The following is a 25,750-nucleotide window of genomic DNA, read 5'->3' as shown; positions in this document are numbered from 1 at the left end:
GGGGCCCAGGTGACACCGGGGCGAGGACGCCGAGCTCTCCCTGCGCGGGGCGGGACGTGTTCCGCCCGGGACGGCGTGACTTGGCGGCGGGGCGCACGGGCCGGGTGACAGTGACAGGGAGGGCAGCCAGGGGCTCGCGGGGTCGTGAGGGAGACCGCGTCGGCCCGCCAAGGCGGCCGGACGCGCAGTGGCAGCGCCGCTGCTGTTCACACTTGAGGGACGTGAAGGAGGCTGGGTGTCCCGGGATCCCTGCAGAGGGGTGTGTGAAAGAGAGAGACATGTGCGACTGCATGTGACCATAGAGCGGATGTAGCGATTTTTTAAAATATATATACATATTTTTTCATCTTCTCAGTCAGCCCTCTTCTCAAAGGACGAGATTTTTACTTGACAACCTAAGTGGGTTGAAAAACACCGTTTGGCAGATTTTTTTTCCTCTTTCTTTCTAGTGTCCTTTCATTCTTTGTGTACTGTCTTGCTGTTAAATTTTATGCGGTCTTTCAGAGGATTCCTTAGACTCCTTGAGTTTTCAAGTACGTGCTTACATATGTGTTATGACTTTTCTTCAGTGATAGTACCATGTTAAAATTTTTGCTCTGTGGTAAATGTAGCTATCTATTGTCGTCCCCCCCCCCATTCGTTGATATGTTCTTTGAAAGCTCCTTAAAAGTGTATGTAAAATAAAAAATTTTACATCATATGAAGAAAGAACATTACTTAAGATGTTACAAAGTGTGCTGGGTTTAATGTTTGCTTTAAATACATGTGAAGAGATAGCTGCACCGCTTGCTATGAGGATTTTTGATAAATAACAATTCTTTTTGACATATTCAGACAGTTGTAAAGAATAGGACATGAGTAATAATTTTATTTCTACTAAATTTGCAAATTATAATTTCACCCATAAACTTACTATTTCACCTTAACTCTTGGTTGCGTATAGTCTATTACAGTTAAATGCCGAGAAGAGGTGGCAAAGCATCCAGTTATGCTCTTCATATTTTGGGAACTCAGAATTATGTTCAGACATCTGTGAGACTGAATTTGTAATATTGTCTGTATTGCTTTCTAACTGCAGTCCGGTAGACCAGTAAGGATTTAGTGACATGTTCCTCCTTGGGTCTGAGGGTAAAAAAAAAAAAAAAATGTTTGTTAGTTTGAAGTTGTTATTTAGCTACTGATATATACCAGGGTGTGAAACAATAATCTGTTTGCTGTGGTTATAATTCACACTAGAAATATTAACCAACATGTAGTAGTTGTCTGAGAAACTTAAGATTCACAAAAGTTGTTTTATTTTTTTATTACATCTCCTCCACGCAGCAGTAAGGCCTGCATCCCAGGTCATGCCCATATTCTGTGCCTCAAGATCATCAGCTTTGGAAGGAGGGTCCAGCCCCATGGGTGAGAAAAGCCCTGTAGGTTTCCCTGTGGAACTAATAACTGTCTGTTAAGCACATACTTGCCATTTGCAAATGTCCAGGGATAAATACAAGCAGGGGGACATTTTAAAAGTTTGATTTATCAGTAAAATTAAACTGTGGTGTATGCAGTGGGAGACAGAAGTGTCTTTCAACTTTGTATAGGGCTTTAGAAGTTATTTTGGCAGTGGTGGTCATTAAAAGAGTTGCCCTGAAGGTTCCACAAGGTAAATTACTTGCAGGAGAGCATGCTTCACTCCAGGAAGAATTTTCTTCTCTGCAGATGTCACTTCAAGTGAGTTACTTTTGTCAGAAACAGCCCTTCAAAAGAAAAGAACTAGAAATACCCTCACTGTAGAGAAATTTCAGTGCTGAGCCACCCTTCTTTTTGGTATCTAAGATCAAGATTTAGGAAGCCAATATACTTTTTCTAAAAATTACCTTATTCAGAATACTCTCCTGCAGAGCCTTTAATTTATTTGTTTATTTTTGATGACATCACTGAGAGAGATTAAAGATTAGGTTCTACGCAGATGGAGCATCTGGAATGTGTTTTTTCCTTTTGAATTGATTTCTACCTAGAAACGGTATTTCTGTTTATCTTGTCATTCTTTGAAGTCCTTTTTTCCTAACTCTGGAAATTCCAAGATTGCAGCGTGGCATCATTTCTCTGTACAGACATACAGCTATTTTAGCCAAAGAGGGTGGATATAAACAGAGCATTCCTGCTTTTCCAGGGTCCAGTTTCGGGCCATCTCAAATTTTCTTTAGTTATAGGCAAACAGGCTGTCACACTTCCTGTTCGCGCATGGGCTCATTACTTTAAAGTAGCCTGACAAGTCGCAGAAGGACCCTACAATAATTTCCCTCGGCTAATGTGAAGGGAGAGAGGTAGGAGATAAAATGTTGTGAAGGCCAAAAACACCTGTGTGAAGGAAAATGATTGCCTCAGGTAATCTCTTAATTCAGGCTTTTAGCATTTTTTCATATAGTTATATAAATTTGATTGTTCCCTCTTCCAGAGTATTTGGTGTGATCCTCCCATACACAAAACAAGAGGACTGCTATCCAGATCTATACCAGCTTCCAGAAACATTGTCCTTGTTCTGTATACCTCTAATTATTTTTTGCATTGTTCATTCTGAAGGTAAAATTTTTATACTGCCAACTCTAACATTTCGTGATAAGCAATGCTGAATGTTAAGACAGGGATCAGGACCGCATAATTATCTAAGTTTCAGCTTGTCTTTTTAGAACTTAGTTTTGAAAATCTAGTTCTCATTAAGTCCCCAAAACAAATGTTTATAGGTTTTTACCCAGAGACAAATGTTCACAATTTCACCCTTATTTTCTATCAGCATTGGTAGCAAAGCACCATTACTTACATAACTGGCCACCTTGGTTAAAACTCTAATGTTTTGTCGTTCTCCCCTTCCTTTGGCTAATTCAACTATCTTTAGAAGTTTGTTTTACATCCAGTTAATGTCTTTCTGGTTTTATGTGATCAAATGTTTCTAAAGATTTACCTGTGAGGTCTTCCAAAGTTAGGTTGTAATGGAAAAATGTATCTCAATCATTTATATTTCTGTATAAGTTTAAACTTTTTTAAATGTTCAATTTAGATTCTAAAGTGATATTTACATGGTTTTCTATTTTTTGTATTTTCAGTTTTCAGAACTAATAATTTTAAGAGAAAAGGCTCAGATGTTAAATTGTTTTGGCACAGGATTTATACTTTGATTTCTAGACATCAAAAGAACGTTTTCCCCATCATCCGCTTTGAACTAAGCAACAAGAGAACACTACTAGTGTGTCACGCACACTTTCTGCTTACAGGTAGACTTAGCCCAGCAGCTATCACCTGAAAGGGCTTTACCTCCCACCTGAGCTTTCTCTACCTGAACTTTCTCTTTTTCTGTGCCCTTAGCTATCTTTCACAGCTTTTCATACCTTACTTGGAGTCAGAAAACAGATTCTGTCCAGTCTCCTTTTGTGTCATTTTTATATTGCAGATGCTGGCTGGCTGGTTTCTGAGGCTCACCAAATCTCTTTTAGTCATAATCTTCCTGTTGCTCGGAATCCTAATAGTTGTGTGAGCCCCGAAGAGAGACTCCTGATTGCCCATCTGTCCGCCAAACCCAGTGTCTACCCTGTGTCAACTTTCCTCTACCCTTGTGGAAATCTGTGCCCTGTGGCCCAGGTTCCTAGGCTTGACACACAAGGGCAAGTGAGCCTTTCTTTGTGCTTAACCCTGTGGTATTTCCTGTACATACTGAGTTCTTAGATATTTATCTTAGTGGATGGTTCATACTAATTTGTGACAAATCATATTCCCTGAGCTGTTGTCCTTGACCCAACCTAGTTCTGTGACTCCCCCCACCCCTTATTGAAGCCATTTACTCCCGAATGCAGACACTGGGAATTACTGATCTTTGTATCCCCTAAAATTCCCCACGTTGTACATGGTAGAAGCTTTAAGGACAAACAAAAACCAACTTTAAAATAAGTGGTTATCATTTTATTAAACTGTTAATGGAAGATGATGGCATGATGTGTTTATGAGATGAACATCTGGTCCATGCATATTTCTCCAGGTGGGCATCAGTCCAGCATGGTCAGCTGCAGATAAGCTACCTCACACAAAAGGCCGCGTGAGTTTTCTTCTCTTATATTTCCAGTTGTCTTCATTGCCCATCTGGCAAGTAGTGATGCTATTTCCAGAATCCTACTTTTACTTCTGTGACTTTGTGTATGTGACAAAAACAGTGGAAAACTTAAATTTAGGACAGTGAAAAAAATTGGTGAAAAGTGAGAAGAAGGGAAGTAGAAAGCCAAAAACAAAAAAAATCTGGTTTTAATAAGAAAAGTGCAAGGTCCTACTTAGTATGTGTGTAAGAGGCAGAGCAGCTCCATGGAGCAACGGGCAGAGCTCCTATCTCAGCATGGTGCCCGTTTCCTAAACTAGCAAGGCCAGCTCTGTAGCCACAGAGGGAGAGAGACTGACAGTTTCACTCCAGGTAAAGAGAAACCAAGCCTTCTTCCTACAGCTAAGGCTAGTTCAGTCGTTTGAAAAGATGTCTTCTATTGTGCCCCGATTGGCCATTTTTGGTAGATACAGCAGTCTTCTAGGACTCAAAAATAGTAATTCCAATTGTCTGTATTCAGCATTTAAAGTGACAATTTGGAAAAACCTAAAGCATATTTATTCTACAGCGTGGTAACTTGTAAGAAGTGATTTGTGGTCTGGCAGGTGGAATCCTCTGATTTCAGATTAGAAACTTAATTCTTACCATTTAGATTCTGGCACAACTGTAAAATTTCACAATTAAGAAAGGACCATAGATTCTACGTTTGGCCTCAGTAATCTCCACTAGTGAGCCATTTCCATGTGGATTTAATGTGGCCTGCTTTAAAATCCATAGGAAGATCGGTGTGTAAACCAGGAGTTACATTTGGCTGCTAGTACTCCTAAATAATAGTCACTATCTTTTCCTCTGAGCCATGTTTTCAGGCATGATGTCAAGGTTGCCCAGTGGTCATAAAATGATCTCTGGACTCCAACCAGCATGTTCTTATTCCAAGAAGAAAGAATAGGGGAATGAAAATAGCAATCTCAGTTCAGTCATGTCCCGTTTTTCAGGAGCTTTCTGCATTGCCCCGAACAACTACTATTCAGTACCATTTAGTCCCTGGCCACTAGGAGAGACTTGGAAATTGAAATGGTTTTACCAAGGCAGATCAGGGGAAAGGATATGAGTGGGTGCCATGACCCCTAAACCTGGTGCAGCTCCCACACTGAATTATTCAGTCATTCATTTATTCTTTCAAGTAAAACTAATGGAGGATTTTTCAAGTATCAGGCTCAGAACTAGTAGGTAGATGCTGGTTTGAGTTTTGGTTCATTACCTCTTTTAGAAATGATTCATTGTGGAGCAGTTTTAGGGAGGCTTTTATCTTACATATTTTTGGTAGCTGTGTCTATGCAGAGACAGAAGACCTGAGAATCTACTTGTGGGCATGGTGGCAGTATTAGTCTATGCTAACTTTTCTCCTTAACTCTTCATTTGTATGTCCTCATTTAGATGGCTAGCAGGCTTCTGAGGTTGGCAAAAGCAGGTATCCAGCCCGTTTTATAGTCATAGGTGTCTTAAGTGTGGAGCTGAATGCCATATAACTTAGGATGGCTTAAGCTGAGGCCAATCCTAGGTTTTACTATGGTTCAGTAAAAAAGTACTCAGGAGGTAAAGGGGGAGGAGCTCAGGCTCCCCATTTCTGCAACAAAAGATACCTTTTGAACAGGTGGATTATATGTATTTCATACCCTTTTGAAAGGCTTGCTGTTAGAACCAATTGTAGACTCCACGGCACACTCCCTCCTCTTCCAGATCTTCATATGGAAGCTCCTTGCTATTCCTTGGGACTCAATTCATGTGTCATCTCCTCACAGATCATTGGTGATGGCCCTATTTAAGACACACGTAATGCTATTTCCCTCTCCTCCATGCCCCCTAGTTAAACCATTAGCACAACTTTCTCCTCAGTTTGTTCATGACACTTACCTTACTCTAAGGAAAAATTATTTGCTTTCATTTTCTTTTTTTTTTTTTATTTTATTTATTTGAGAGAGAGAGAGAGAGAGAGAGAGAGAGAGAGAGAGAGAGAGAGAGAGTGGTGTGTGTGTGTGGCCAGCTCAGCCCACCAGGGGGCGCGACTGGCTGGCATGTGGTGCTGGGGGATTGAACCGTGGTCCCTGATGCTTTGCGAAGCTTGTTCTAAGTAGGTGCTTTAGACCACTGAGCCATCTCTCCAGCCCCTGCTTTCATTTTCTGAACTCTGTAGAATATAACCTCTTTGAGGATAAGTACCTTGTCCCTCTTGTTCTGCTTTTTAATCTCTAGAATCTAGAACAATGCCTGACTCATAATTGTTCAGTCAATATTCAATGAATGATGTTTCTCTATCATATATAGCTTTAATATCCTTTTAATATCCATTATCATATCCAGCAGATATGATAATGCCTAATGCTGAAAGTTGTATTGATTAAATAAAACTAGTGAGCACCAAATATTAATATTTTACCCCTGCTAATTAGATTTGAGACCACCCTGACAGCCTTAAATTTCTCAGTTTCCTTATCTATAAAATAGAGCTTTATATGTAAGGCCATCTTCCCTAGTGATTGTAGAAAGGAATGAAACCCTCTGGCACCCTGCTTAGTACAGGGTCTCACACATTTAAAAAAGTTGCTTGATAAAGTTTAACAACTGTATGGCCTAGGACAAGTTACAAATCCTCTATCAATTTATATTTCCCAATGATAATTCCCTTCATCCAGCATGGTAATGAGTATTAAATGAAATCACCTATTAGACATGAACATTACCATGTCAGATAACAGTAGCTAGTCTCACCCCTCATCTCAGCACTGTCCCATAGAACTTCCTAAGATGTCAGTAAATTTTTGTATGTCTACTGTCTAGTGTAGTAGCCACTAACCACATGTGTCTACTCAGAACTTCTTGTGGTTGATGTGACCAAGGAGCTGAACTGCTGAATAATTAGCTTACATCTACATAGCCATAGGTGCCTAGGGCACTGGACCGCACAAACTAAGAAACAGATCTGGGAGTTTCCAGGCTTGATGAAATTCAACTTTGTGCTTCTGTCAGATTCAAAAGGCTAGAGCTGTGACTCTGGGAACCCTAAAGTTCTATTTTCCCAGCCTCCCTCTTCTATCTAGTCCCCCCAAAATATTCCTTTTGATTTGTCTGTGTGCTATAAAAATACCTGCATGTTCTAGAGGTGAAAATAAATTTGAAGCAGTTTTTGTTCTTCAGCTCAATAATTCAAATCCCAGCACAGGATGTCTGTGCATCTGCTTCACCAAGTGCCTGCACCAACCACTGGCAGGAATTCAACTCAGCAACTTGGGAAGCATATCCCCAAGTGGAAGGTAGAGCAGGATTATCTGGGAGATGAAATGGGTCCCCCCACCTAGGAAAAGTTAAGTCATTACATCCCACCCCAACACAGCAAACAACCCAACTCATCATACTAAGTGTGGTCCATTTGGGGATGAACGAATGAGAGGTACAGAAAAAACAAACCATAATTTTAAATGTTGATTTGTAGCACATCAAAGTGACTAATAACAATTCCAGAAATAGTCTGATTAAGATGAGTGCATAAGAAGCAATAATCATGCCTTGATGAGTTCAGAGTGTTGTAAACATCTGCCTATGTTTCTGAAGAATACAACAACTATTAGGATTCCAAAGGAAAGGAGGTAAATTTTAAGAGATTTCAATTTTGATTTACATGAGTACTTTTTGTCCTGTAATTAAAATTTGGGGGATTTGATTTCATTTTAGAAATTTTAATTTATCTTTAGATAATGGTGCTATAATTTTACAACACTGTGGATATTCTGAGATTGGTGGAAAAATCCAAGGCCCTTGATATCGGAAGTTTCCTTAGACATTGTAATTAGGTTTTTTAGCTCATAAATAATTCCTGACATTTATTTCTATAGATGTTTAATGAGTCTCTAATAAGCCTTATTCAAATAGGTTTGTGTAGAACCACATGAATGTTTCTTATAAACCAGGATTCATACTTTGAAATTATCCATAAAATTGTTTAAAATTCTGTCTCCAAACTACAAGCTGCTAACCCTGGATGGTCAAATCAGGTCTGTGATCTCAACTAGAGTATGGTATAGATCCAAGGGGCATTTGACAATATCTTGAGATAATTTTGATTGTCACCACTTTGGAAGAGGGGAATAATTGGCAACTGGCAGGTACAGGGGTCTTATTTCTAGAATAAATAAAATGAGTTTATTTGTGTAGTGCCACTATCTTATTTTTAAGTAATGAAAAGCATCTTGAGATATATAAGCCAAAGGAAATTTTATCCCTTTTAAAAATTTTCCTTTAAGCCAGTCACATTTATAGCATCTAGATTGTTAAATACTTTACAGGTATAATACTGAGTGTGGTGGTAGTTATTGACTCTATACAAATGATTGGTTCACCAGTGAGCTGATGTTCATGGGGCTGTGGCCAAAGTTTGAAATGCTGGACAACATATTAGGTGTGCCACAAACTAAGCTAATGGACTTCTTAAATTTTTTGGTGTGTAATATAAATTAAATCATCACCCATTTTTACTCTTCAGCTTCCATTCAAAGTAACTATATAAGAATGCTTAAAGTACACAAATACAGACATACATGTTCATATGCTTAACATATTTGTAAGTAACATATCAGTATGCGTATGCAGATAAAAACTGTGTAACCAAGAAGTAAAATAAACTCTGGCATCAGAATAATGTTTCTCAATCTTTTATATTACCTCCCACTGAGAGAGAATTTTAAAAAATTTTCCTAACTGTACCTCCCCAATGAAATTTTAGTACAGTATCATACTATCGTACATATACAGTTCTACATATGTATGTATCTGTTTATGTATTCATAAATGTCTGTGCTTCACAGATAAAAATAATAGCATTTTTCTCACACTCCCAAGAACCAGTCTTCATTCCTTTGGGGACCATACCTCACCCTTTGGAGAATGCATAATTATTAGAGTAGGACGGAGTTGGAATTGCTTCAAGTTCTGTGTTAGTATATTGTATAACTTTACAAAAATCCTTGAAGATATTGTGAATTCAGTTTTAGACTACTACAGTGAAGCAAATGCCAAAATAAAGCAAATCACATGGATTTTTTTGGCTTCTGAATGTTTATACTGTACTACAGTCTATTAAGGATACAATAACACAGCGTTTAAAAGCAACAATGTATATATCTTGATTAAAACATACATAACTGCAAAAATATACTAACCATCTTCAAACCTGTTGGAAAACTGGTGTCTGTAGACTTGCTCAACACAGAGTGGCCACAAACTTTCAATTTGCAAAAAAAAAAAACAGTGTCTGGAAGGTCCTATAAATCCAGAGGCAATAAATGAGGTGTACCTGTGTATAATTCAGCAGTTCAGCTTCTAAGTCTTTACCCAAGAGAAATGAAAACTTATTCGTTATAAATTCATACACAAGATTCTTTGTGGGGGTGATGAAAATGTTTAAAATTAAAGTGTTATAATTGTGTATAGCACTATGAATATACTAAAAAAAATTACAAATTTTATACTTTAAGCGACTGGGTTATGTGATATGCAAGTAGTTAGTTACCTCTGCTCTTTGTTTTCTTTTCCTTGGTTTTTTTTTGTTTTTTTTTTGTTTTTTTTTTTGTAAATCAGGAATTGAACTCACCACCTTGTCCTCGCTAGGCAGGTGCTGTGCCACTGAGCTATATTCAAGTAGTTATTATCTCAAAGCTTTTTAAAATTAATTTTAGTGGTATATTTTAGATATACATAATGATCACATTCATTAGAGGAAGTCTGTACTTATATATTTCTATATTCTTTTTCCCAACCCTCCTTCAACCCTCTTTCCCTCCTTATTTGCAAAAGCTCTATTCCTATTTTCTTGTATTCTTTTTTCTTTCCCTTTCTTCCTTTCCCCTTCTCCCATCCCTTGTTTCTCATACCATTTGAATATTTTCTTCATATTTCCCCCATCCTATCTGTTATACATTTTGGTTCTTATTTACCCTTTCAGTTTCTCCCTTTAGAGAAACAATGTGACATTTAAGCATGTGTCTGATTTATTTCATTTAAGAGTATGGTCAACAAAGCTTTTTTAAAAAAGAAGATACATAGTACTCTCCATCTATTACCTACTAGGAGTCAAGTCTCATCTCTGCCTGTTCCCCTGGTAATTGCTAATTTACTTTCTGCTTTTATGGATTGGCGTTGTCTTGACATTTCATGCAAATGAAATCAATCTGTGACCTTTTGTACTTGGCTTCTTTCTTTTAGTGTAATGTTTTCAAGTTTCACTCGTGGTGTAGCATGTATCAATTCTTCATTCTTTTTTGTTCTGTTATATGGATATGCCACATTTTGTTTATTCATGCGTCAGTTGATGAATGTTGAGGCAGATTTAACTTTTGACTATTGTGAGTAATGCTGTTGTGGACATTCATGTACACATTTTTGTGTGGACTTGTTTTCAGTTTTCTTGGCTTTATACCGAGAAGCAGAATCTCTGGGTCATTTAGTAACTCTACGTTTGATGTTTTGAGCGGTTGCTAGACTATTTACCTAGGTGGCTGTGCCATTTTACACTTCTACCAACAACTGATTTTAAGTGAGGACTGGCTTTATACTTCTTAAAGTGAGTTTCCCAAGTCCTTGGCCAGGGTCTCCCTTCTTTGTCCTTCATACAAGGTCACATGGTTCCTTGAGTGCCAGGTTAGTAATTGTAGGGTTTTTCATCCTTCTTCCAAACACACACACACACACACACACACACACACACTATTTTCAAGTCTTTCTTGAATCATATATATTCCAACCAGGAACCTCATAGATTGAGCTTCTTTGAGACTTTCTCTCTTTAAAATAGATTATATTCCTCAGGCCTTTGTCTCCTTTTAATAAAATCATCTTAAAAAAAAAAAAATATATATATATATATATTACACATATAGATAGATATATCTTTGCTCCTAATACTGAAACTTTGTTAGATATATACATCTCATTTTTCTGTTTCAGCTCTGTTTTGTATAGTTAACTCAATCACACCATACATAGCACTACAACAGATGGCCAAGGCATTCATATAGGGTTTTCTCCAGGTGTCTGTCTCTGAAAGTCAGTGAGTGGGTCAGAGAATCAGTCTGAGCATAGCCAGCCATTGCACATTCTCAAATATTTTAAGCCTATACTATATCTTGGGGATGGGAATAACAAATTCCATAGAGGGATTGCGCTTAGTTCAGATTGTGTTCATTTTACTGCATGGCCACTGAAAACTTTTCAGAGTTGCAGTCCGGGTCAACAAAAGAGATTTGGTAAAAATGTGACTTGATGTTATTCCCTTAATAATGTAACAGAGCAGGATATTAACTTATAAGCCATAATCTTTTCTTATAAATCCTCATGGCTTTGCCCATTCTCACATGCAGAATATGTGTAATGTGTTCACAATCTCCCAAGTACTGCACCAGCTGCTCATTTTTCCAAGGTCCTGTGTGCCCACCTTTGGTTCTGGCACAGATTAAACACTACGTGCTCAGTGAAGGCTATTGAATGAGGGAATACGTCTTGTTTCCTAAATGCAGTACATATTCCACATAGCACGTACACTGCCACATAGACATGTATTTATTCTCTTTTGCAGGCTATCGGCTGTACTCTGAACTGTGGTTGTCAAAGCTTCAAACCTGGGAAAATAAACCACCGTCAGTGTGAGCAATGCAGACATGGTTGGGTAGCTCATGGTAACTGACTTTTTACACTCTCTTGGTCTATAGTATCCCCTATTAACCCACCATTACTAGGGACTGAATATGGTTTACTATCTAAGAATGACAGCTAATTTATAAATTTCTTGTATGTGCTTGGTTACAGGCTAAAAGTTTTATATGTACCTCTGAATTTTAATGGCTCTATTAGTGTCTTGTTAACCCTCTTCTAAAGATATAGAAATTGGTGCTTTGGAGCTGTTTATTTTGCAGTAACAGAGAAATGTTCTGTGCTACTAAGCAGCTTCTAGTTTTATAGTTTAAATATACCCCAAGTTATTATGCTTATTCATTGCCAAACCTGACAGCTCCATCCTAGCCATTTGTAGCTACCAAGTACTTGAGATATAACTAATATGAACAAAGAGTGGAATTTCTAATTGTATTTAATTTTAACTTATTTTAATATACATTTAAATAGCCACATGTGGCTGCTGAGTATTGCCTTGGATAGTTTGGAGTTAGGTGGTTTAATCTATCCAGCAGCATAAGCAGCTCATTAGGGCTCCAGCCCAGATTACCTAGATTCCCAAGCCCAGGTTCTTCAGCACCAGGATCTTCGTTTCCTAAGTGTTCATCCTCTTGATTATATACTTTCTTCCTTTGCATTTCATCCTTTTCCTTGTCCTTCCATGTTTGTGACAATATCATTCCTTAGGGATATCACAAGAAAAGGAGAAAAGTCTTAAGTCAGTCAATTTTATTTTAGAATTTCTTGTAACTTGAAGCTTGATAGCTATTAAGGTTATTAGTCATTTGTGTATTCATGTTTTTTTCTGTGGAAACAGATAACTAAGAATCAGCCTGAGTCTGCTTTCTGTGCCTTTAAAAGTGGTATTTCTTCAATTTGATTTTCAGCTCTAAGTAAGCTGAGGATTCCCCCTATGTATCCAACAAGCCAGGTGGAAATTGTCCAGTCCAATGTGGTGTTTGACATTAGCAGCCTCATGCTCTATGGAACTCAGGCCATCCCTGTACGCCTGAAAATCCTCCTAGATCGGCTCTTCAGCGTACTGAAGCAAGATGAGGTACTCCAGATCCTCCATGCCTTGGACTGGACTCTGCAGGATTACATCCGTGGATACGTGCTGCAGGTACCACTCTTCTGAAATGAGTGCCCTTGGAACTGATTAACCCAGTTCTCTACAAATAATTAGGGTCATTAATGTCACCCTTTAGTATTTTTATAATGACTTGAGCCCCACCTCCTGTTCTTGGAGGAGCCCCATGTTTTCCCCAACATACCTGTCAGGTTGTGGGAGCTTGACACATTCTCTGATAAGGGTTTCACTGAACTGCCACTTCTGCAGCAAACCATTTGTCCCGTGTTCAGTGCTGCCTCTATGTTTCATTAGCCCCAAACTATCCACTGACTCAAGATGCCGTCTATAAGATTTTACTGAAAATTTGGAGGTGAAAGGAAACTTACATTCCAGATCAAACAGCAAACAACTTAACAGTTTTGTGCCACTTTTTACCATTCTTTAAAGCCTTTTGCTTTCCTGCTGACTTACCTTCCTGGGCTCCAGTTCATGTAATATTCATGTTCTTGTACTTGTTCATTCTCTGTCCCAGCCCCTACCCATACCCTCTTCTGTTTTCCTTTCTTCCTCCTCACAGTTCCCCTTTGGCCTCCTCCTACTTTTTCTTCTTTTTTCTAACATTCCATATTCTCAATCCCTTCTTTTCTCTTTATTTTCAGAGTAATTTAACCTTATTCCCATACCATGCCATTGGTGTAAAGCTTCATGTGTCATATTCAAAGATGTCAGGTATTTTGACAAGTAAAGAACATGTTTCCTGAAAATGAATTGTATTTTTTCCTTTGAAACAGCTATAGCACTTTTTTTCTTGCCACTACCCTGCAAAATGTCAGCTAATTTTGGTTAAAAATTAAACATAAGATGAGTAACATAAGCTTCAGTCTTATACAGACTATATTATTAAAACAAACACTAATGAAAAGCATTTATTAACTTAGATGTTTTTCCATTGATCTTTTAAGGTAAGTATATTGTCCCCATTTTCAATTTGAAAAACCAGAAGCTCAGAGTCCTTTAATACCTTGCTGAAAATCATTCCGCACGTATGTGGCACATTCAGAATTTGAACCTACTTCTGCCTCACTCTAAAGCCCATAATTTTTATCTAGAAACACGTTTGCTCACCTCTAGTCCAGGACCCCCAGCAGTCTAAAAATAACCATTTATGTAGAGTAGCACTCTGATTTTACATTATGACATAGATCAATATTTAATGATACTAATAATCTTGCTTTCTAGTGTTAGGATTAAAAATATGGAATCAATTACCTTGAGTCTCTAGTGCATGAAAAATTTATGATGTTACATTCCTCATCATCTTCAAAACTCTTACATGCATTGTGAAAAATCTCAGTAGGCCATCAAATACATGTTCTGTGATAAAATATTTATTGTAGTTTTTGGGAAAAGTTCAGCCTTACTAGAGTTTGAAAGATCTCCAACACTCCAGTGTAATTACAGCTCTGCTTTGTGAACATGGGTAGTAGATCAATATAGGTTCATTTGTTTTCTGATGGTAGTTGCTTAGGAAGATTATTAAACTTGCAGCAAATGAATACTTGAGCTATATCTAGGCCTGAGTGCTCCATCTGAAGTCTTTAGATAAAGAAGTTGTTATTGTTCAAATGATACATATTTTAATTTTAGTGGGGAAAATTACTATGCCTGAAGCAAGACAACCAGTTGGTTTGAAATAAGATAAAATGTAATAACCAAATTTCTCTGACTTCAGTTTGAATAGTATAGTTTTTTTTCTTTTTAAAGAGAAAAGAAGTGGTTAGAATAAAGAAGGAAATATTAGAAATGATACAGAACTTTACTAAACAAAATAATAGGAATGACTCTGATTGTAATATTACATAATGTTATACCACGTGATTTATGTGCAGACATGTTTATAGCAGTATAATATGTCATGGCTAAATCTTAGAAACAACCTAAATGCCTATCAAATAAGGAATGGATAAAAAAAGATGTGGTATTTTTGCACAATAGATTATTACTCAGCTATAGAAAGTGATAAACTCAAGGCTTTTATAGGTAAATGGATGCAACTAGAGATCACATGGGTAAGGTAAGTCAGACCTGTGTGTGTAAACATCATAGTGTCTCGCTCGTGTTAAGAACCTGAAAGAGTAACAATAAAGAGAACCTGAAAGAGTAAGAACTTGATAAATGGAAAGGAAAAACTGGGATGAGGAAAAAGACAAAAGAAAGAAGGGAACAAGATATATTTATGTATATATACAGGATGGCTTGAATAATTGTACTGCTGATTTCTATTGGTCTATTGAAAGGAGCAGTTAATGCTTAAATTTTTCTTTTGTTTTTTTTCTTTTTAATTTCTTATAACTTTTCAAAGCAATTTTTCATGTTTATATCTGGTAATCTAAACAACTGATTTGAAGATAACATGGATAGCATAGTTTTATTTCTCTCTTCTGGATCATGTGTAGGATCACTACTTACATTTGAGCAGTTTGTGTCATTCACAGAGTTTCTAGTCAGGAGTCAAACTCTACAAGCAAGGGGACATCCTTTTCTGACATGTGCCAATGTTCCCTATAGCCTAGTGGAGCCCTAATCAGATTGTTGTTTTCTTGGAGAAAAGACTGAAGTTCAGTAAACTGACCATACTTTTAAATTCTGATTTGGTTTAGGATGCATCAGGGAAGGTATTGGATCATTGGAACATCATGACCAGTGAGGAGGAAGTAGCCACTTTACAGCAGTTCCTTCGTTTTGGAGAGACCAAGTCCATAGTGGAGCTCATGGCAATTCAGGAGAAAGAAGAACAGGCCATCATCATACCCTCTTCCACAGCAAATGTAGATATTAGGGCTTTTATTGAAAGCTGCAGCCACAGGAGTGCTGGTCTCCCCACCCCTGTGGATAAAGGAAGCCCTAGCAGTGTGCACCCTTTTGAGAACCTCATAAACAACATGACCTTCATGCTGCCTTTCCAATTCTTCAACCCTCTGCCTCCTGCACTGATAGGGTCACTGCCTGAACAGTATATGCTAGAGCAGAGTCAGGACCAAAGCCATGACCCCAAACAGGAAATCCATGGGCCATTCTCTGACAGCAGCTTCTTAACTTCCAACTCCACACCATTTCAGATTGAAAAGGAGCAGTGTTTAAACTGTCCAGATGTTATTACTCAAAAAGAAGATGGTGCCCATTTAAGTGACTCTAGCTCCTATAGCATAGTTACTAAGCTTGAAAGGACACAGTTATCCCCCGAGGCCAAAGTGAAACCTGAAAGGAACAGCCTTAGCACAAAGAAGGGCCGAGTGTTCTGCACTGCATGTGAGAAGACCTTCTACGACAAAGGTACCCTCAAGATCCACTACAACGCTGTCCACCTGAAGATCAAGCATAAGTGCACTATCGAAGGATGTAATATGGTGTTCAGCTCTCTGAGGAGCCGGAACCGCCACAGCGCCAACCCCAACCCTCGGCTCCACATGCCAATGAACAGAAATAACCGAGACAAAGATCTCAGGAACAGCCTAAACCTGGCAAGCTCTGAGAGCTACAAGCGCCCAGGGTTCACAGTGATGACTCCAGACTGTAGACCTCTCCCTGGCTACCCTGGTTCAGGGGAGGAATCCCCAGGCCAACCAGCCTTCTCGAGCATTGGCCAAGATGGTGTGCTTTTTCCCAACCTAAAGACAGTCCAGCCAGTCCTTCCTTTCTACCGCAGTCCAGCCACTCCCGCTGAACTTGCAAATACACCTGGGATACTACCTTCTCTCCCTCTGTTGTCCTCTTCAATCCCAGAACAGCTGGTTTCCAATGAAATGCCATTTGATGTTCTTCCCAAGAAGAAATCCCGCAAGTCCAGCATGCCTATTAAAATCGAGAAGGAAGCGGTGGAGATTGCTAATGAAAAGAGGCACAGCCTCAGCTCGGATGAAGACATGCCCCTGCAGGTGGTCAGTGAAGATGAGCCAGAAGCCTGTAGTCCCGTGTCAGACAGAACACCGGAGGAACAGCACTCACTGTTGGGAAGCTTAGGAAAGCCTCTTTCCCAAGGAGAAAGGCCCTGCCACCTGGAATCGGTGATTGAGTCCCATGGAGCCATCAGCCGAACCTCTGAGCAGACCACACACAGTTCAGAGAGGGAGTCTGAGCAGAAGCTAGCACTGACCCTGGTGCCAAGGGAGGTTGATGGTGATGGCCGTGAACACCACTTCACACCTGGATTGGAGCCCCGAGTTCCTTTTCCTGACTATGCAGAACTGCAGCAGCGCCTGCTGACTGGAGGACTTTTCGGTGCTTTATCCAACAGGGAAATAACCTTTCCTTGTCTTGAAAATTCCAAAGAACTACAGCACGTGAATCAGCATGTATTAGTGAGGCAGAAGGAAGAAACTCGCTTCCAGTGCGACATCTGCAACAAGACTTTCAAAAATGCTTGTGGGGTGAAAATGCATCACAAAAATATGCATGCCAAAGAGACGCACATGTGCACGGTGGAGGGCTGTGGTGCCACTTTCCCGTCCCGAAGGAGCAGAGACAGGTAAGGCATCTGCTGGCTGTCACTTTTGCTAAAGAAGTGATTATTAAACTTCCACATGCATCAGAAGCCCATGCAATTCTTAAAACACAGACTTCTGGCCCTATACCTAGAATTCTTCTTCAGAGGTCCAGGGTAAGCTCTGAACAGTCACATTTCTTGTAAGTTCTGTGTTACACTAATGTTGAGCTTCTGGGTACGCTAGTTTGAGAATCACTGTTTTGTAAGTTTTCATATTTCTAAACTTATTTCCAATTCCAAAAACCTTTTCCTATAAAAGCTAACCTAAAATGATAAGAGAGTGTGTGTGTTTGCTTTCTAGTTAACCTTTTTTATGTTTATTTAATATGAATATTTTATGTTTATTTGGTACAAAAATTTTAATGAATTTATTTGTTATAGGGAGATTAATATTCTGTTTCAGTATATGTGTTGTTCCGACTTTCTACAGTCAGAATTTCTGAATTTAGAACACATCTGGCCCCAGAGGTGTGGGATAAAAAGTCATGAGCTAATTTTCATATTAAAATCTTGGGCAAAAGATAAATACCTGAAAAGGACAAGGGAGGAAGCTTTTTAAATTATCACTATAGTTTATCGAAACTTGTCTGATTTCCATTTCTTAATATGAAGCCCCTCAAATGAGACATTTTCTCTGATTTCTAGTCAGCCATCAACATTAGAAATGGAGAATATCTGCTTGATTAAAGGTGGGTTTTTTTTAGATATTAAGGTATCAAAGAATAAAGGTGATTGGCAGGTCATTTCAGGGGCTGTGTGTCGGGATGAAAGATGTTTTTTCATGACAGGCAGAGAGGTAAACTGTTTATAGAATTCTATGTGTGGAGCCTGTTCTGTTGCTCCAGGGACCTAGCACTGGTGCTATCTTGCTTATGCTTTTTGTTAGAAACTTGGGTCTCTAGCCACTCATCAGATCACCCTTCTCCCCAGCCTGTCAAGGAAAGAGTAAGATGACCCAGGAGGTTTTGGGAGAGGATCAGCTGTCTGATGACATTCAATGCAATAAATACTAAATGGCCCACAGAATATTAAAATACTACATTCCTCAAGTAAGCTTGACTTGAAGCGGCTCAATACCTCTAACTTAGTCCAAATTGTAATATCTAATTGGTTAACAGGGTGAAAATGTACAGACTCCCACACACATTCCTGGATAGGCTCATAAGAACACACTCATTGTCTGTAGCAAAGAGGATAGAGCATGGGAGATATTAGTTAAAATTCCTGTTTCTGTTGCTAGGATGTTAAACCAAACCACTAGGATACCCTAATTAGTGAACCAGTCCTTCTCCTTCATCCTCCAAGAGGAGGAGTGTTTATTCATGAATAGGCCGTTGTTATAAAGTGGTAGTCATATTGGCCAGATTATCCTTGACATTTATGAGACTATTGTAGCCTACAGTATCTATTAAATTAGAACACATATTGTATTCAACATACTTTTTCATTTGATATTTATCTTTTCATTTATTTAATATTTTCTTTTATACTCTATTTGTAGACACGAGCCCCCGACATAATAGGAAATATCTTGTATTCTTAATTTAACACTATTAATTCTAGTAAATCTTATCTGAAATCTATGATTAAAATGACAACATGTTAAATAGGACTTTGTGGGTGGACCCAAGCCCACTACTGTTTCCTTGAGTCAGAGGTGACAGCCACATTGCTGTGAGGACTATTTACCTTCCCACTTTAAGCCACTGGTACTGCCAGGAGCTATTACCAGGACCCATCATGGAAGGACTGGAACAGCACCTTAGGTGCTTTTAACACCTTAGGTTTGTTAAGAATCTCTTGCAGTAGGTGCTAGGGAGACACAGTCCCTGCTCACAGAAGCTTTCTGGTGTAGTGGTAGAGACAACCATAAAAGGTGGGTACAATGGTGGCAGTGGGGGGAATGTAGGTACTGCTGGTAACTGGGAAGGCATGTAATGAGACTCCTTGAAAAGTAAAGGCTTCTAGGAAGAAGGGATATATCAAAATCAACAGCTCACAGATGTTTTGGCTTCAAAATCCTTTTATAGATACTTAGCTAAGGACTCTGTAGAATATTTCTCCATTTGGGTTATTGCGCTCAATATTTGCTATATTAGATATTAAAATTGAAGAATTTGTATTATATTGTTTTAATAAACATACCATGTTAGTATAATATTTTATGAAAAAACACACTTTTCCAAAACAAGTTTGATGAGGTGAGTGGCCTTGTTTTACATAGTTTCAAATTTCCTTAAATGTCTGGTTTAGTAGACAATAACTAGATTTGCATATCTGCTTCTGCATTCAGTCTGTTGTAATTATGTAATATCTGGAAAACTTCAGTGTACATTCGTGAGAGAAAGAGTAGGAAGGCCAATAATGTCTTCATTACTAAAGAGCTGTTGACTTCAGGAACTCCCTGAGAGTCCTTAGGGACCACTAGGATTGCTCAGACCACACTTTTCAGAACCACTGGCCTCAACTAAAATAAAATCAGGCAAAAAGTTGAAGCAAGAGTTAGGAGATTGAAAGGAGGATAAGGGCAATTGGCACAGGATATGTAAAGTCCTGAAAGTAGGAAGCCCAATGCATGGTCTATGCTGTCTCTTTGCAGTTGTCATAGTTACTCATCAAAGAGAACATGGAAACTGGAAGAGCATCTAACCCTGTAGGGCTTGAGAGGGAGAAAGAGGAGCTATAGATTAGCTCTTATTGTTAATGGGCTACTTAGGAGTTGGGCATAAGGCCTAAAGGTTGGCTTTTTTTGCAAAATGTGCCTTTCCACACAAGGTCCCAGTAAACGTATTTGTCTGACTTCTTAGACTACATGTCAGTCTAGTGCTGGTTTTCTGCTGACATATACCAGCCCCTTCCACTTGGAACACTGACATAATCACAGGGCAGAATGGCTGTTGAGAAGAGCTGTTTGCAAAGTGGGTGACTTGGGGGTATAATTCTGATTGTGCCCCCAAAAAAGCGTAGTGGATAAAGTAAGTCATAATGTAAATTTTATATATTTTATGAGAAGTGATTAAGCTTCCCACAAATACATGTCTTGAGAGATTGCAAAGAGAAAATTCCATTCTTGAGGCCGGGGAGATAGCTCAGCAGTCTAAGTGCCTGCCTGGCAAGTGCAAGGACCCAGGTTTGATCCCTAGCACCACATGCCATACCAGCTGTGCTCTGGGCCTGCCGAGCCAGCCACCGAAACTGGGCATGGTGGCACACACCTGTAATGCCAGTGCTGGGGAAGCTAAAACAGAAGGATTGCTATGTGTCTGAGCAGTGTAGCAAGACCCTGTACCAAATACATAATTTTTTAAATCCCATTCTTAGTTATTTCAATGAGGTGTTTTTCCCAGCATGACCCTGGCATACTTTCTGATCTGTATTGGGCGAGTCATTTTTTTCTGGGATCATTTTTTTGTCATCTTCAGGATTGCACCTCTCAGAAGTAGGAGCTGGTTTTGCTTGTAGGAGTTAGCGGAGCCCTAAGCACAAACAACATTGATTTACAAGTCATAACCAAATGATAACATATAAGCAAAAGACATGTGTCATAATGGATATTCATTATCTGCCCTCTAGGAGTAATCACTGGGTAGAAGATCAGTGGTGTGCTCACACTGCTGCATTTGCAAAACTTCTGTCTGGTATATGGTGAAACATTGAAAATATGAACTAAACTATACACGCACACACTTGCACATGTGTGCATGTGCACACACACACATTTATAACCAAATTTTTACCTATCCCTGTAGAATATCTGGTGTGAGGCATATACAAATGCTGCACACTAGAGCTTTCCAATTGAAAGAGGTCATTCACATGCGAGAGTTTTAATATTCTAACAGCAACACGAAGAAGATAAAAAGAAACAGTAAATTTTCATGACAGCTTATTTGCTCCAGTACATCTAAAACATTGTCATTTCAGTATATGACACTAGACACATTTCAGCTACTCAGTAACCAGGGCAGCTCAAGAAGATATTTCCTGGTTTCATCAAAATACAATCCTTTGCTTAATTCCTTGTAGTTTGTGACTCACATTATCCTAGGATCTTCTGGTTCCAGTATCCCAGTTAAATTGGCCTGATTTATTAACTGTTCACAAGAGATGAATTTTGTAGGAAGTTATGTGTCAGGCAGTGCGAATTGAAGTTTCCAGATTGCTGACTTTCTAGTGAATGCCAGCTTCTAACAAGCACTGAATGACAGTGGCCCAGTATCCTCTATAGGCACAGTACATCCCATTGGCCTAACCCCTTAATATCAATTTACCCATGCCACAAGCTTTTCTTGGTACCATGCTCTACTCAGAATGATGACTTTGTAAAACAGCAGCCCAACTCATTGCTAACTATTTTCACTCTTACAGACATAGTTCAAACCATAGTATCCACCAAAAAGTATTGAACCAAGAAGAATTGGACAGCAGTGAAGACCATTTCCATGCAGCCTACCTTCTGAAAGATGTGGCTAAGGAGGCCTATCAGGATGTGGCTTTCACACAGCAAGCATCCCAGACATCTGTTATCTTCAAAGGAACCAGTCGAATGGGCGGTCTGGTTTACCCAATAGCCCAAGTCCACAGTGCCAGCCTAGAGAACTACAACTCTGGCCCCCCGAGTGACGGTACTGTGCTGGATTTGAGCACTACCTCAAGCATGAAGTCAGAGAGCAGCAGCCATTCTTCCTGGGACTCTGATGGGGTGAGTGAGGAAGGTATTGTTCTTATGGAGGACAGTGATGGGAACTGTGAAGGACAAAGCCTTGTCCCTGGGGAAGATGAGTACCCTATCTGTGTCCTGATGGAGAAGGCTGACCAGAGCCTTGCCAGCCTGCCTTCTGGGTTGCCCATAACCTGTCACCTTTGCCAAAAGACATACAGTAACAAAGGGACCTTTAGAGCCCACTACAAAACTGTGCACCTCCGTCAGCTCCACAAATGCAAAGTGCCCGGCTGCAACACCATGTTTTCATCTGTTCGCAGTCGAAACAGACACAGCCAGAATCCCAACCTGCACAAGAGCCTGGCCTCATCTCCAAGTCACCTCCAGTAACAAATTGGCAGAACAAAAACTGTGACAAGAGTTTCTCGTAATTCAGGAATAAGGTAGTCCAAAGAAATGCTTCTGACTGTCTAATACCATTTGGGGTAAGCCAGGCAAAAAGTATCTGACTTGTCTATTTAGTTTTATATAGCAGAATATGCAAAAGACAAGCTTTGTGGGAAGTTGACTTTGGGGTATCCCTTCCTAGTACTATTTTTCTTAACCGAAGAGATATTTCACTAACATAAAGAAAACTTGCAGAAGTGCAGTTTTCTCCAGATTTGTTTACACATTCCCTGGAATGGCTTCCAGTCTGCAGATTAACAGTGGGGACCCAGGAGCTGGGGGCAGCTTCAAATGAAGCCTGCAGGATTAAGGGTATTTGGTGAAGAAATATCCTGGGGGAAAAGATTGTCACCACAGGAAAGATCTTGGTCCCCAAAATTCCATTTTCAGTTCCTTCTTTTACAGCCTTAAGTTCAGACTTGAGTTGGGGAACATGACTTTCTAGACCACCTTTCCATGTGGAGTGGAGAATGGCGCCCTCCCTCGTTCACAGGTTTCACATGTTATACCTGGGAGTTGCCAGAGGAAGCAAGGTTGGCTTCTACCGTGTTCCTTGTTAATTCTTGATCTATGATATACATTTAGAAGCTAAGGGGGAAATGTGCACTTAAAAGTAGTGGCCTTCAATTTAATTTAAACTGATTCTGATAATATTTAACTTGTGTTCGTGTTACGTATTTTGTATGAGTGTGGACAAGTCACAGTGGCACCTCTGGATCTCTGTTCAGATGCAGAACAAATGATGACTAACGCTGCAAAAGCGCTGCCCATTTTCATTTGGTGAATTTCAGCCTGTTCATTTTGACCCCCATGGAATGAGTGCAAGCATAATTCTGGCAGGAGACACCTTTTTTTTTTCCTCCCAGACATTTAGAGAACAAGGCTCTGATGGTTGTTATGTATTTTCACTATCACTGGATCCCTCCATCTTCACCCTTTTATAAATGTGTGAGATTAGGATGAACTTTGAAATTTCCTTGGTAGAAAGAAAAGTAGGACATTGTTGTCATACTATATGTCTTAATATTTAACTTATTCTGAAATATATTCCACACTGTTATACATGTTTGCTATTGTACAAAGAAGGTTTAATCAGCCTTATGGAATGAGACCGTCTCCTGAAATTTAGTATTCACAGCATCCTAAAAGCCTGCAGAGGCTAAAAAGAAATTTATTTTGTATTGAGTCCAAGTTAACTGTCTTTTAAACTCATGCTAATTTAACTAATAAAAAATATCCTTAAAGAAAATCAAGGGTTATAAGAAATACTCATTTGGCCTAGAGGTAAAAAAAAAAAAAAAAAAAAAAAAAAAAAAAGCAAAATCTTGTTACTGATCATTTCAGCTTCTTTTTTTAATTTTAATAAATGTGACCACTTAAAACTTATTTCTGCTTAAAGCAAGCTATATTTTCCAATTGTTTTCTTACCCAGATGTTTAATATTCTGATTTCCTCAAAGTGGAAAAATTTGTATAAAAATGTTTTCTATGATTTAATAAAAATATATGGCACACTTTTGTTTAAAAAGACAAATATTTGTAAAATAATTGTTATATGAACTGTCTTTTTACAAGTGCATGTGCATACACACACACACACACACACACACACACAGAGTGTATTTGACAGAACTAAAAATCCAGAGACCAGTTGGTAGATGGGAAGTGGTTTAAGTACTGCCCCCACAAAGCAGGAATCGTAGCAACCTAGAGGCTCAAATAGATAAGATGTGGTCATTTCATTGGGAGGATAGCTGAGTACTGATCTTTTATCAAAGAAAACACACAGTAAAATGATTTTTTAAAATTTTGCTATCAAAAGCTGGTGAGATAGCTCAGAAGACTAAGTGTCTGCTTAGGCACAGGAATGGGGATTCATCCCCAGCACCACACGCTGTACTGGCCCTGCCCCCAGGTGCACTGAGCCAGCCACTGAGACTAGGGATGGTGGTGCACGCCTGCAATCCCAGTGCTGGGGAGGCTGAAAACAGGAGGATCGCTATGAGTCCAAGCTTCATAGTGAGACACTGTACCAAATAAATATTTTTAAATGCTAATCAAAGGTCATTGCTCAAAATAGAATACAGTAAAACATTAAAGGCTCTTCTTAAGTAGGTAGTTTTATTTTTATTCCATAATTTTATTGAGAGACAAATAGCAATGAGACAGTTTCAAACCAAATTGGTAGGACAATTTCAATAATTAACACATTGCATACATTCTTCCTAGAGGTTAATTGCTATACAAGATGCGGATATGATATCCTATTTACAAACACCATTAGAACAAATCCCTCTATTCATTAAGAGAATGTAACTGTATACCTATCCTAACCACTTTGAATACAGAGATACAAAATGGACATTCATCTGTAGCCCCTTTTTTTGTTAAGTTCCATTATTTGAATATTATAGGTGTGTAAACTCAGCAAAATATTCTAAAAGAGTCCAGTAATCCATAATAGTATTGGGTCTCCCGCTTCACTGGCAATGTCAGAAATTGTTGACTTGAGTCTCCTACAGCTCAACATAACAGCATGACTTTACTTCTTATATTTCATCTTTATACTTTTCTGCTGGATGGTTAAGACCAAGGTAAAGCGGGACCTATGCAACAACAGTTGTAGCTTTTGGGTCTGATAAGGTCAGTGAAATTCCCTCAGGATTTATCCTGAGATCCTGTACCTCAGATTATGGAAACTTTGTCAGTGTCAGCCATGTGGATGAGTCACGGCCATTGCTTGGCCAATGTGCTCTCTGTTAAAGCCTGAGAGAATGTTTTCTCTCCATGTGACTTTCCTTAGGCACACTCTACATCATTGATCACTTTCCTCTTTGGCCCCATAATCTCCTTGATCAGAAAATTTGGGACATAACCGAGTTACATGACTAACGTTACAGTACAAGTTCTCATATGTCCTGAGTCTTAATTGACCTTGGAAGGCTAGGGCCAAAATGTTGGCTTTCTTTGCTGCCCTCCTTTTTCTCTAATTTTAGTCTGCAAACTTAGGTTGTTAACCATCCAGAAGACAAGCTTATTGTTACTACCATACAACCTAGGCTATTAAGCTTAACCTCACTATCTGTTTGAATATCAAACATCTTGGGCATAACATGGAACAGGTATTTTTCATCAAGTATTGATATATTGAACTTTAAATCCCTACAGAATATGATGAAAAAATATTTAAAAATTAGAATATATTTTTAAAAATAGGCATAAAGAATTATGTACTTCTTAT

The 25,750-nt window shown here is 38.9% G+C and overlaps 1 protein-coding gene across 1 annotated transcript in view; it reads left to right on the top strand.

Annotated features, from left to right (window-relative positions):
- The window catches only part of Bnc1 (basonuclin 1), a 24,866-nt gene extending 909 nt beyond the window's left edge, over positions 1–23,957 (top strand). The window contains exons 2-7 of the mRNA XM_023712408.1: positions 1,587–1,716; positions 11,691–11,790; positions 12,673–12,908; positions 15,518–17,382; positions 21,769–22,102; positions 22,384–23,957. Of these exons, the coding sequence (XP_023568176.1) occupies positions 1,587–1,716; positions 11,691–11,790; positions 12,673–12,908; positions 15,518–17,382; positions 21,769–22,102; positions 22,384–22,494 (2,776 nt within the window). The 3' untranslated portion in view covers positions 22,495–23,957. The remainder of the gene's footprint in view (positions 1–1,586; positions 1,717–11,690; positions 11,791–12,672; positions 12,909–15,517; positions 17,383–21,768; positions 22,103–22,383) is intronic.
- Positions 23,958–25,750: the final 1,793 nt, after the last annotated feature.

The sequence above is a fragment of the Octodon degus genome, unplaced genomic scaffold (genome assembly GCF_000260255.1).
Source record: "Octodon degus isolate 3935 unplaced genomic scaffold, OctDeg1.0 scaffold00002, whole genome shotgun sequence".
NCBI lineage: Eukaryota > Metazoa > Chordata > Mammalia > Rodentia > Octodontidae > Octodon > Octodon degus.
This window is presented reverse-complemented; position numbering and strand designations above follow the sequence as displayed.